Below are 13,194 nucleotides of genomic sequence, written 5' to 3'. Positions count from 1 at the left end.
CAACAGCGGATAATATTTATTTGTTGCTTGTTGATATTAGTTTATGAACACCTTAAATAAAGGGGAAATAAAAGTTCCTGTATAGAAATTAATCTGTATTTTATTTTTTAAAAGAAGAACTCAATAGTGAACAACTGAAAAAATATCATTATCATAAAATATATAGATTTGACAAAAGAACTTCCCACTTCTTGGGTGAGTGGAATAACTTTCACATAGCAAGGGGAGAAAGTCCATAAACAACAACTTTATCAAAGATTTAATTCTACTCACAAAAAGGTTTGTAATAGTAGGTGAAATCTCAAACATTCCTGGAAATATGAGAAACTTTTACAGAATCTGATAATACTGGATTATTCCTGTCCTAACCTGGAATGATCTTTATGCTATTAACGGCATTTCATGCTGTCACCAAACCTTCTGAAAAGGTCTGCAGTTATATGGTTTTGCCCATGATGAGAAGGCTCATGAAAAACACCATAATGAAAAAAATCCACATGAAGAAGCGGTCTAAAACTTTGGCCACCTTCTTCCACTCTCCAGTCCTTTTCTGCGTGGCCCTCTGATCTCTGTGGCAGTTGGCTATATACTCTATGTTACGCAAGAGCTGTGTTTCATTGCTTTGGATGCTGCAGGAAATCTCTCTGTCTTTTTTCTCTCCATCACTCACTCCTCCCTTCCTGCATCTCCTCCCCTCCCCTGAGTCACCACAGTCCAGGCTTGCAAAAATGCCATTCTTCCAAGAGCTGTAGTTGCTAGTAGGGTTCTTCCCGATTGAGCCTATAGGAGACAGCATCTGATCCATGTCTTCTTTTTCCTCTGTGGGCATAGGTCCCACTATCTCTTGTCCTCTCTCCATTCTGAAGATGCAGTCCTCTCTGCCCGGTCCCGCCTGACCATTCATGGTGCAGTTGGTGTTCTGTACAGGAGGAGGCTCCTGTTTCTCTGGCTGAGGTGACATGCAGTTCTCCCCAACTTCATAAACAAAGCACATTCTGGCCATGTACTGCAGAATGACTTTCTTGGCCCATTTGGGAACAGGCTTGGCATCAGGGCCACAGTGGTGTATGTTCATGACAAATATGGTCAGAGCAGTGGAGGCTGTAATCATTGTCATTGTTGCAATGTAATATTTTCCTGTGGAAGGAAATAAGATGAGAAAATCTGTGAACAGATTTGTAGTGCATTACTATCACACATACTGGGATTTGATTCTTACCAATTAGTGGTACATTCTCAGAGGGGGGCATGATCTCTGCAACTAGTAACTGAAAGACAGTGAGTGCCAGCATCACTGTGACACCCAATGACACCTTCTCTCCAGAGTCAGCAGGAAGGTAGAAACCAAGTGGTGCCAGAAAAGAGATCATCACACATGGTATGAGCAGGTTGAAGACATAGAAGGATGCTTTCCTCTTAAGTTTCAGTGTGTATGTCACATCTGGGTAAGGGTCAGCACAGCAACCATAAAGAACAATGCTCTTCTTAGCCGGCATACCAAGCACCTCCCACTCAACGTTTTCCACCAGGTCAGCCAGGTCAGCACTCTCCATTGCATTAAGGATGTCAAGCTGGTTACCGTTGTAGGTCCAGGAGCCGTAGGTGAACCGGCATTGCTGCGCATCAAAGGGGAAGAAAGACACATCCACTTTGCATGAGCTCTTAGTGATTGCTGGAGAATCCCACATTATCTGTCCATCATGTCGAATCACCACATTGGTGTCCATGGGACCAGTGAAATGATCATCTGCGCTAAAAAACAAAGAAATCATTGCTGAAAAAACAATGTTCAACAACACTGTAAATTCATACTAGGAGCAAATTTTGAATAGGTCTTTTACAAAAACAGCTTTGATTAGTTTCAAACTGGAAAGGCACAAGTACACTAGGTAAGGATCGTGTCTGTTTTTATTGCTTTTCAATAATATAACATGATTATGTTTAATGTTTCAGCATCCTTTAGTTTCAATGACAATTTTAAACCATGGGAGGCATCACTATATGGAATTACTTTACACCTACTTACCTAATACTTTCTTGCACTTTCAATCACTTTTCTAAAATTCAAATTTTATGTTTTTGTTTTTATAGTTGCCTAGACTGTTGTATATGCTGCATTATTGGACTATAAGAAGCAGTCGGCATAGGCCTGTACACCTACAAATGACAGCTTCAAAGCATGTTTAGCTTGTGTATTTCATATTGGGCAGAATGTCGTCATATAGTATTGAATTTGTGCCCATCCAACCTACCTGTTATAGAGAACTATATCAGGTCTCCATACATAACTACCCGGTATGCGGATGGTATCAAGGCCGTCATAATCATCTTTATTCCATTTAAGGTGTGCATCAAACCACACTTGCCGTATCCATAAATATGCAGTTAGAATTTGGTTTCGCTCATCCTGTAATATATTGAGAAAGGTGATCATAAAAGGGGAATATTACAGTTAAAACAGTAAAAAAAAAAATAAAACACAATAAAATAAAATACAAAACAGCAATACAGATATATGTGTATCTGCATGGATCAATTTCACTCATACAGTTATGTGCACTGTGGGAGTTTACCATGTCAATTATCTGGGAGAGTGTAACCTGTAGAGTTACATTCAGGATGGTGTTTGTGTCCTCTACAGGCCTCAGTGCGCTAGTGTAGTTTGTGAACAAATCCTTTAGGAGTTTCTGAGCATATCTTCCATGAGCACACCAACAAGCTAGGGCAAGGAACAAAACAGTTTAAAGTTATGTTAACACAAAACATGTGATGCATTTCAGTATTCATGTATTTCCATTTTAATCGAGAAAAATATGTGTTTGCTATGAAAGGCATGCTGGTGTGATCACAGATCATTAGATTTTCAAGCCAGTGACATGCACAACAAAGGCAGTGCTGTGGATTTAGAGGGTTGCAAGAAAAGGGAAAAACATGTGGGGCATGTGAGACAAAATATGGATGGTACAGCAGATGGTGGTAGGGAACAAAGGGCAATGGCAATCTATATTTCCCTTCTATAAGGCTCTAGAAATAGACCAAACACATCTGCCAACATGTGCCAACAGTGACTTTCTCTGCTAAAGCTCTGTATATGGAGTGCAACATGCAACATTAATCCAGTGAACAAACAACAAATAAAAATGAGCCTAAACCTGGAGGCAAAGTATTGGGAAATATTCGTCAAACGCACGAAGCCATTATTCACGCATTAAAATAAAATCTAATTAAAATAATCACTCATCAATCAGGAAACGAGCAGGAAGAGTTTTCAACAGGAAACGTAGTTTATATCACTAAATTTATTCCCAGTGTCAACAATGGATTTGGACTAACCAGATGTTAACCTCGAGTCCTGTTTCAATAAAGCCTCTGAGCTGGATGCAAAGAAGGTCTACAGGATTATGATGACAGCAAAATCCCCAAACAGCTGGCAACAAGTTTGCGGATTGCGGGAAACAGCTTGAGGGGGAGAGGAAATATGAGGTGAAAAGGATGTTCTATAAAATATAATAGATGCAATGAAATACAGATGACTGGGATCACACGTCCAACCACACTTTATAGAAAAATGTTATCTAAAGCTTTCTTCTCTGCTAGGACAGTTTTAATATAGTTCCCTTTCATATGATATTAAACCAACCTAAATAGGAACGCAAAACTGATCGACATACCGACATCGTTTTAGATTATACGAGGTAAACAGAAAATAAAACGAAAGTAACTTACTCGGCAAAATACCGACACACAGCAGCCAGCGGAATAAAGTCTGGATTCGCCATTGTTTCATCTTGCTGAAGCAAATGCCCTCCATCCGAGAACCATTTGAACTGCTCTGTCCCCAAACACGTTTTATTCGCCGAAAATAGTCTTTACAAAAACACACCGATGGGGGAAGTCAGCAGCGATGTAATCCGGTGCTGTACAAGCCCAACAAGCGCTCGGGAAGGGGCGGGACAGAACGAATCCAGCTGATACGACCACGTGTACACCCTGCACAAACACGGCGAGTTAAAGGTGGTGTTGTGTATTATCTTTGATGGGGTTTTGGTGGCGAATTAATGATAATAAGAACAGTCCCCCTGTTTGCTGTGATTCAGCACCACGGAGAACTACCGGCAACTAACAAACAAATAATAACACATTTCTCGCTCCTTGTCTTCGGGCTAAATCTGGCCAATGATTTTTTTTTTTTTAAAGATAATAATTACATAATACATAATTTGCATTATGTCGAAATATATATGCTGTAGCAATCACAACACTGTCCTCCTCGACTTTCTCTTCCGGGTGCTGGTGGTCCCCACCTACTCGTTTTACACGACAAGGATGCTACACCCGCAGGCCCGTTATCATCTCATCGGAGCATTCATCTGAGGTCGCGTAATGCAAACAACAAAACAAACAAAACAAACACCCACTAAAATGCGGGAATTTAAAATGACTGGATGAGCCGAGCAGTGTTTTAGGCGATCGACGATAGCTGATTGAGAAATGCACGTCCACCGCCCTGCATACTTAAATATTATTGTTACAGCGTAGGTATTGTTGGGAGAGACCACTGGCAAACAGTAAACAGGGTGAAGGTAGGATGGATGGATTTAGCCATTACATGTTCAGTAAATTCACGCGAATGTTTTAAATCTGAAATGTTCCCGAGTGGTTCAAGATAAATATTGACCTTATGGATGTACTTGACATGTTTACTCATCTCCAGTCTATTTTCTTCTTACCTAGCATAGCTAAAGATGCCAAGAGCGTTATATCCCATATGTGATCATCTTTACACGATTGTTTCTTTTCCCGCTGTCGCAATCTAAAATGCTACAAAGTTCAAATATTTTGGGGCATGAAAGACCCCTGGTTATTAGGGTATCCTTCGCCACCTGTGTTCTGGCGACTGTGTGCCTACCCCTGCTCGGGCTCATCACTTGTGTCTTCATATCCTCTGTTTTTCATTTTGAAGATGCCACTGGTACACACTGCCAGGTAATGTGTATGTTTAGTTCTATGGTAGTAGTTGCAATACCTTATTATGTATTGATTATATATTTTTAACCTAAACAAAATTCTTGATGTGTGTTTAGGTTCCTAATTACCTGCCATCTATAAGTGCCTCTATCAGCTTAAGTCCTGAGTGCCACATTTGGCGATTCTGCATTGGACTACACTCAGCACCAAGGTTACTGGTGGCTTTTACCTACTTCAAGTTTTACAAGGCTCGCTTTGCTACCAGGTTTCCAGAGAGTTTACTCAGCTGTTTAAACCTGGGCTTTTCTATATCTGAAAACCTTGGACTTTTGTTGCTCACATACGTATCATCCACTGAAACTTACTGTGAGTATTCTGAATTTAGTTTGCATTTTTGTACAGGCCTTGTCTGCACAAATATAGTGTAATACTATAATAATAATACTGATAATACTATTACCTATTCTTGGACATTAAAAACAAGCAGTTTCAGTTGTGCTAAGTATAATATGACTGGTGGTTGGTGCATTTATGTAAAGTTTAATAACATATTATCACAAGTTCTCCCCATTTGTTGGTCAAATTTCCCTTCCTCTTTGTGTTTTTGCTCCTTAGTTGTGCATAAGGAAGGTTTTGTCCTGTTCATTGTAAGTTCTCTAATCTACATGTTGATAACCTGCCGTTTATGGAAATCTATTAAGAAATATTCCTTAAGTCCTGAGGTAAGAAATAGCAAATGAGGCACTAGAACTTAAAAACTGCCATATCATTTGTAGAATTACAGTCAATTTCAGTATTTGTTTACTTTGTTGTGCCCTCACAGGATGCCAAGTCTCACCACTGGAAAGTGCGTTTCTTACTTCTCAATGTATGTTTCTGTGCTTTTGCCGGATTCTTTTACTGGAAACACAACATGTACTGTGAATCAGGGAGTGAGTATTTAACCCATCCTTATGTTTCTGTGTGGATTGTGTGCTGCTTTATTAATATTAATCATCAACCATCATATTTACAGTAATGCAAATATTCACAATATTCTGACCAAATTATATTTTTTCTGTACTCTGTTTCTTCTTTTATCAGGTTACACATTCTTTGCCCTGTTTGAGTATCTAGTTGTTTTCTCCAATATGGCCTTCCATCTTACAGCCGTGTGGGACTTTAAGAGCCGGGAGGTCATGCTCATTTCATCTTCAGAGGATAAAGACTTCTGACTAGAAAGTCAAGGACTAGGTACTACATGTACCACCCCCCAACCACCTGATGACAGCAGCCTTGATCCTGCTGAAGCGGAAGAGTGGGATGAAGGCCTTTTCCATATATTTCCATGATGACCACACACAAATCCTTAGTGAGTGATGATGTCTGACAAATGAACATAAGATATGCACATGTGCTACTGTAGGGGTATTAGGATAACTTTAAGTGCATTCTTTTGCCTCAGTGTCTCATTCATGGATGCCTTCACCAACCTACATGATGTTATGTAATGTGACATTTTAACTTTTATACACTGCACAGCAAATTTGTGGTCATACTAGAAATGTGCCAAAGTAAAGTGATAGTTCTTCAAGTATGCTTGGCTTTTATTTTGAAATATAAACTCAAGGATAGGAAATGGATGCATTCTGAATTCTAAGCCTTAGTGTCCAGCTTCAGAAACACTGCACTCTATTTAGAGTCCTCAAAAAAGATTGGCACCAATACTCACTTTCATGTAATAAAATGCAATATTCAGGTTGCTGTTGACAAAGCGCTTTATTCTATGTTGTTACTTATTTATGGTTTATTTTTTAAGGGCAAGTATATTACATGAACCACATTACACACCAGAGTATTTTTAATCTTAGCTAGTTTGCCGTGCCCATTCCTAGTCGGGCTTTTAAAACACAAACAGAGACATAATAAAGTTCAGTAAATCATAACTTTAAATACTTCTGCAATATTGGCAGTTGAAATGTTAATTTAACACTTTTCAAATCAGATTTCCTCAGTAATATGTGAGGAACTGTGCACACTATTGTGTCCTGATTACCTAACTCTTCGCTGTGCACCAAAATTAAATCCCCCAATAAAAACCTGTAGATTTAAATGAAAGAGTATACTCCAGCTTGACATGCCATATCAACAGATTTAGGAAAAACATGATAAAATCAAATTAAATTAAAGTACCTAAATTAAAAACAATCAATCAACCAATCAATCAATGAACCGTGTAAAATTATCCAATACAGTGAATACCTTACCTGAGAAAGTCCTATCTTTGTGAAACTGATAATACTCAGGTCTTGTTAACACTGTGTTAGGCATAGATTCACATTTTTGTGATGATGGTTAAATTGGCAGGTTACAGCTCAAAGTTAAGATCAGCCTATAATGTCAATACACAAGCCTATATTATCTGATCTCAATAACAGGAAGATTCAGCTAAAAATACCTATGTAACTGGCAAATTTAATTTAGGGTGCACAATTTAAGTTTGTTTAGCCTGACTACCTTTACACAACTTCAGCGCATCTCTTTATACTAGTTATACCATTATCAGTACCATATCTGTTGGTGCCTGTCCTGTTTAGGCCTTACACTTTCCATGTATGCACAAAGGAATTCCTGCACATGGGAATAAATTTGTCTGGTTAAAGTTTAAATGTAATTGTTTGCATATTTGTGCAAACTGTGCTGTGTCTAATAAACAAATCACTGTAAAGGTTATTTCATCGTTCTAACAGAACTTAAAATATATATATGCACTTCAACTTATGATTGACTTAAGACATCATTATATGCTACTGTTCATTTGTATTATACCACCAAGATTGTAAGGTAGTCTCAAAATATTTCCTCTGTATATATCTTGCAGTATGATTGAATTTGGACTGCTCTGAAGTTTCTTATAATCCACCATATATCTAAACCAGATGATGCAAATGATCAAAGCTTAATATTGTGTAGGTTCTAATATTAAACAATCTATCAATCAATAATATTAACCAAATATTATATGACAAATGTATGTGAAGCGCATCACTAAAAGTTTATTACTTTGTTCTTCTGTTTTCAGATGAAGTAGTCAGTAAATATCTTCAATATGTCATTAAAGATTTTAACAAAAGCTATATAATACTGAAACCTATGAACCATGATGTGATGACAGTAATTTTCTCCAATATTAATTATTTTATTTGCACTCAAACTTAAGGATATTTACCATAATATACTGGCATGACTTGGAAAATACCTCAGTGTGCAGGTTTACTCTACAGGAAAGCTACAGGACCCTGTGTTAGCCCAAACAGTCAACATTGCAGGCATATACTCTGCAAAGTGTGTACATGTGTTTAATAACAGGAATTCTAAAAAAAAAAAAATGAGTAAGAAAAGTAACAACAAATAATATATTTTTCTTTTTAATTCAAGCACCATTATTCTTTTAAATAGAGGTCTCTATCAAACAGTCAAGGTTTCCCTTTATAGTATAACTCTGAATTGATAACCAGATTAGTAACAGTCAAATAAAATTTTTGGACACCTAAAATTTCTCAGCAAAAGCCATAAACCTTCTTCAAATGTATCTTAGTTCAACAGAGCAGCATGTTTTGGGGCATTAGATCCCCTTTACTTCAAGGGGTGTCCTGCCAAGCTTTGCTGGTGTGCATGCAGGAACGTATTGCACTTCTTGGATTTCCACCTCGACACACCCTTTGGACAGAGGTCACACCATTCCAGCCTTTTCGCAGTGAAGCAGCAGATGTCCACACCTGTCCTAACACGCATCTAGTTGTGTTGTTGCTGTGAATATCCTGGGATGTAGCCTTCCTTTTGAAACAACACATGTGGTGGAGAATATGATTACATTTATCCAGCTTAAAATGCTGGCATGTTGACTTGCTTAAAATTGTGAGCAACTGCCAAGCAAAACCTGGATTGGTGTCTCATTCAATAAGACACAGATGAGCCAGCAATCTGAGATGCACAGGACGAGGATGTATCTAAGCAAGGCAAGGCAAGGCAAGTTTATTTATATAGCACAATTTAACAACAAGGTGATTCAAAGTGCTTTACAGAGACATTAAAGAACAAAAACAAATAAAAAGCATGATTTAAAGTTGATTAAAAAAACTGTAGATAAAATCAGAACGGTAGATAAAATCAGTAGTTAAAATGTAAGTTTTGAAATGTAAGTTTAACAGTGTGGATTTGGTGTTTTATTGAAATGCAGCTGAGAACAGGTGAGTCTTCAACCTGGATTTAAATAAACTGAGTGTTTCAGCTGATCTGAGGCTTTCTGGGAGTTTGTTCCAGATATATGGAGCATAAAAGCTGAATGCAGCTTCTCCGTGTCTGGTTCTGACTCTGGGAACTGATAAAAGACCGGATCCAGATGACCTGAGGGATCTGGAAGGTTCATACTGGGTCAGGAGGTCACTGATGTATTTTGGTCCTAAACCATTCAGAGCTTTATAGACCAGCATCAGAACTTTAAAGTCTATCCTCTGACGGACAGGCAGCCAGTGTAAAGACCTCAGAGCTGGACTGATGTGGTCCACTTTTTTGGTCTTAGTGAGGACTCGAGCAGCAGAGTTCTGAATGAGCTGTAGTTGTCTGACTGATTTTTTAGGTAGACCTGTAAAGATGCTGTTACAGTAATCAAGCCTACTAAAGATGAATGCATGGTACTAGTTTTTCCAGGTCCTGTTGAGACATCAGGGCCCGTATCCCTAAAGAATCTTTGTGCAAAAAGTGGCTCCTAGCGGCCAAATTCTAAGAAAATTCTCAGAGTCATGACGTTTTCTTAGAATTTCCCCTAAAAGTGACACGACAATCCCAGTTAATATAAAAGCTATTCCTCAAGATTCCTAGCGCTTAAAAGGGCTCCTAAGGCGAGATCTGCTAAGAGCAGGGAAGAGGACTTTTAGTGGCTTAGGAGTTCCCCTAAGCAGCTGCACAAAATGGCCAACAGAAGAGGCAGGAGAGATGTCCTGCAAACACTGGATGACAGGGAATTATTGAGACGCTACAGATTGGATCGTGCAGGAATCATGTTTGTGGTGGATCTCCTTAGAGATGCAATTACTTCACCAACTCGACGCCACAACGCTATTACACCGGAGACGAAAGTAATCACAACCCTGAGGTATTTGGCAACCGGGAAAATGCAACAATGCAGCAGTGATGACTTGGGTCTGTTCCAATCCTCTGTCAGCAGAGTCATCACCCAAACACTGACAGCTTTGTCACAACCTAATATTGTGACACAATTTGTTTCATTCCCGCTGGATGCCCGCACTTTACACACACATAAAAGGGCATTTATGGACATTGCAGGATTCCCTGGCGTTGTGGGTGTAATTGATGGAACACATGTGAGAATAATTGCGCCATCAGAGGACGAGGCTGTCTTTGTTAACAGGAGGAATTTCCACAGCATCAATGTGCAAATAGTCTTCAATGCGGCCTGTAAGATTTTGGACATTGTGGCTAAACGGCCAGGCTCCACACATGATGCGAGAATGCTCTCCGAGAGTGGCATCAGACAGCTTTTTGAGAGACGCTATGTGCCAGCTAATTGCCACTTGTTAGGGGACAGTGGCTACCCATGCAAACCATGGCTCCTTACACCTTACCTCCAGCCACGCCAAGGGCCCCAACTAAACTATAACAGGTAAGCCAAACAATACAAAAATCATGGAAATGAAATGCAAGCAATATGTTAGAGCATCCAAGTAGTGCAATATTTCCATCAAATAATTAAAGGTCTCTGTATTCTATTGTAGGGCCCACAAGACAACAAGAGCGGTGGTGGAGCGTGGCATAGGCCAGCTTAAGAGGCGCTTTCATGTTCTCCACGGAGAGGTGCGGCTGAGGCCTGAAAAAGTCAGCAAAGTCATCATAGCCTGTGCAATATTACACAATATTTGCAAGGTTAGACAGATTGCAGAACCTCTGGAGGATGGCGATGGGATGAGACAACGATGAGGATGGTGGTGAAGAAGATATTTACATTCCACAGGGGAACCTAGCCCAGAGTGGACTGCCTTACAGGGCAAACTTCACAAATTTACATTTCAGGCAAGCTGTAGCCCCATGTCTTTTGAGAACTTGTGATGGTATTAAGAACTACCACAGTTTTACTGCACATCACCTGCAATTGTTAAATGCAAGACACAGAACACAATCTGTAAATGGTTTATTTTTTAGGTGTTCAATTTTAAGGCGGTAGTACTCCTCCTGAAGGGAAAGGACTTTTTTTTTGTTGTTCAAACACATCAATTGTGAGTTGCAATCTGCTCTCCTGCAGGGATGCTGACGGAGCAGGTGCTGCGGATGGGAATGGTGTTTGATCCGCTGGGCTATCCTGATATTGTGTCCCAGGCGCGCCTCTTGCCTTGGCTAGTGACAGTTGGGCCAAATTTTCCTCGTAACATACCTTTATGGGCCAGCAACAAACCTTGCTCCTCAGCTCCAGTTCGGCTTGTGAGTCCTTTTTTTCTCTCCATTTTCTGTGTTTGTAGGATATTTGTTAACAAGCCTTTATAAATAGTACCAGCCAGCAATCACAGACATTGATAAAAGCTGAGCCGTGTTACCCTCGTTAAGACCACACTGGACTTGTAACGTTGTGATTTCTACTTCATTAAGGACAGCCCCTTGAGATAGGCCATCTTGTTTTCAATGGGGTCCATATGGGAGTGAAAGTACAAAATATGCCAGCTAGGATATTAATATGAGCAAATAAGACACGAATCATTATTTGAACAGGGTGTAATGAGTTTAAGTTTTCACATATTTTAGATTCTAATGTTAGGCTATAACCCCTACAGCTTACTATTCATTTTCCAGATATTTTCTTGAATGTGAAATATTATTTACAATTACAGTCAGCATAAGATTAGAGTGTATAATATGTTTATTGATTTGAGGGTACATCCTTTGCTCATTATCACCAAAAGCTCATTTCCATCAAACTTGTAGGATCAACCAATCACGGCTTTTGAAATGATGACTCATACCTAGCAACGGGGTCAACCACACCTCCTCACTAAGATAGGATTTCCCATCCATTCCTTGCTCAGAGTTCACTGAAAATGTTCTGGAATCACTTCTAAGCTAAAACTCCTGGCAAGGAATTTTTAGGTTAAGTTAGGAGCTCTCTGAGAGGATTCTCAGAATATTTAGGGATACGGGTCCAGATCTTTTGTCCTTGAAATATTCTTGAGGTGATATTAAGCTTTTTTTGTAAGCAGGGGAAAGTGCCATCGCCTTGACCTTGCTGTTGTCAAGACTGACGACCTGTCCAAGGTGAACACCACCTCTCATCTCATGGGCTGTATCCCAATTCAGGGTCTGCAGCCTTAAAGTACGCATTTCAAGGCCGATTACGTCACGGCGGCGCGCCGAAGGCTGTCCCAATTCAAAGGCTGCTCGAAATGCGGCCCTGAAATGCGTCCTTCATTTCCCTGAATTTTAAGGCTATGGCAGTGTAGACTTCGTGGCCTAACATATCCCAGAATGCATATCGCAGCGGTGGGTGTGGATAATTTTGCGGTGGATGAGGTGGATGAGGGGCGGCCAAAGAGTAAACTTTTTAGTACTGAATATTATGTCACTTATTTATGTGCAAATGTTTAATAAAGAAGAACATTAAACATTACTGTTGGCCACATGTCGGCAAAGTTATGTGACATTAGTGACGTTTGTACTAACTTGGTTTTAAAGCCTTTACTTTAAAATATACGCCGTTCAATAGCTGAGCTTAATCTTACAGAGAATGATCAAAGCTCATGTAGAAAGAAATAAACAAATGAACAAAAGATTTTCTCTTTCATTTCTGTCAAACAAAGCTGTACACGTATCCAGCTGTTAGTATCATGGTTGCTAGGCAACCTGGGCAGCGCAACGGAGGCTAGACCGTCCCGTTTCACAAGCCTCGCACTTCCGGCCTTAGCGGTCTTCGAGTACGCGGCCCTTGAGGATCGTTGAGGCTGCTACTTTAAGGCTGCAGACCCTGAATTGGGATACAGCCATGGTATCTGGGATGGACTCAATCAGCCATGACGGCTTGTGTAAAATCTGGTTATAGCTTGTTGAATTCAGCTGTGTAACTCTACAAAGAGCAGAGATGGAAAAAGTTAGAGTTTTTGTTTTAATGTCTCTTTAATGTCTCTCTTCAGCTTGGACGCTTGGATCAAGTATAGCCTACACTCCAAACGCTAGGGGGCGTCATTA

General features: G+C 39.7%; 3 protein-coding genes across 6 annotated transcripts; 2 read left to right on the top strand and 1 right to left on the bottom strand.

Annotated features, from left to right (window-relative positions):
- Positions 1–74: 74 nt before the first annotated feature.
- Positions 75–4,308, bottom strand: chrna10a (cholinergic receptor, nicotinic, alpha 10a). 3 transcript variants are annotated; one of them, XM_042226920.1, is made up of 6 exons: positions 3,727–4,308; positions 3,334–3,459; positions 2,574–2,719; positions 2,253–2,407; positions 1,220–1,752; positions 75–1,137 (listed from the first exon to the last, which is right to left on the bottom strand). In XM_042226920.1, the coding sequence occupies exons 3-6, from the start codon at positions 2,574–2,576 to the stop codon at positions 437–439; spliced, it is 1,392 nt and encodes a 463-aa protein (XP_042082854.1). In that variant the 5' UTR covers positions 2,577–2,719; positions 3,334–3,459; positions 3,727–4,308; the 3' UTR covers positions 75–436. The 3 variants fall into 3 exon arrangements, with proteins under 3 accessions (XP_042082854.1, XP_005937557.1, XP_042082856.1); XM_005937495.3 differs by lacking the exon at positions 3,334–3,459; XM_042226922.1 differs by lacking the exon at positions 3,727–4,308 and having other exon boundaries at positions 3,334–3,696.
- Positions 4,302–9,034, top strand: LOC102306029 (post-GPI attachment to proteins factor 2). The gene is made up of 5 exons (XM_005937496.3): positions 4,302–4,986; positions 5,085–5,334; positions 5,584–5,690; positions 5,792–5,900; positions 6,052–9,034. Exons 1-5 carry the CDS (start codon positions 4,819–4,821, stop codon positions 6,180–6,182), a joined length of 765 nt encoding a protein of 254 aa, XP_005937558.1. The 5' UTR covers positions 4,302–4,818; the 3' UTR covers positions 6,183–9,034.
- Positions 9,035–9,639: 605 nt separating this feature from the next.
- LOC102296852 (putative nuclease HARBI1) lies at positions 9,640–11,497 on the top strand. 2 transcript variants are annotated; one of them, XR_006055155.1, is made up of 3 exons: positions 9,640–10,630; positions 10,743–11,037; positions 11,267–11,495. XR_006055155.1 is itself a non-coding variant. In XM_005943078.3 (2 exons), the coding sequence occupies exons 1-2, from the start codon at positions 9,918–9,920 to the stop codon at positions 10,942–10,944; spliced, it is 915 nt and encodes a 304-aa protein (XP_005943140.2). In that variant the 5' UTR covers positions 9,640–9,917; the 3' UTR covers positions 10,945–11,497. The 2 variants fall into 2 exon arrangements, 1 of the variants encoding a protein (XP_005943140.2); XM_005943078.3 differs by having other exon boundaries at positions 10,743–11,497.
- The last annotated feature ends 1,697 nt before the right edge of the window (positions 11,498–13,194 follow it).

This window comes from Haplochromis burtoni, unplaced genomic scaffold (genome assembly GCF_018398535.1).
Source record: "Haplochromis burtoni strain Fernald_Lab_line unplaced genomic scaffold, NCSU_Asbu1 Contig_234, whole genome shotgun sequence".
NCBI classification, from domain to species: domain Eukaryota; kingdom Metazoa; phylum Chordata; class Actinopteri; order Cichliformes; family Cichlidae; genus Haplochromis; species Haplochromis burtoni.
The sequence above is the reverse complement of the archived record's forward strand: the minus strand, read 5'-3'. Positions and strand labels throughout refer to the sequence as shown.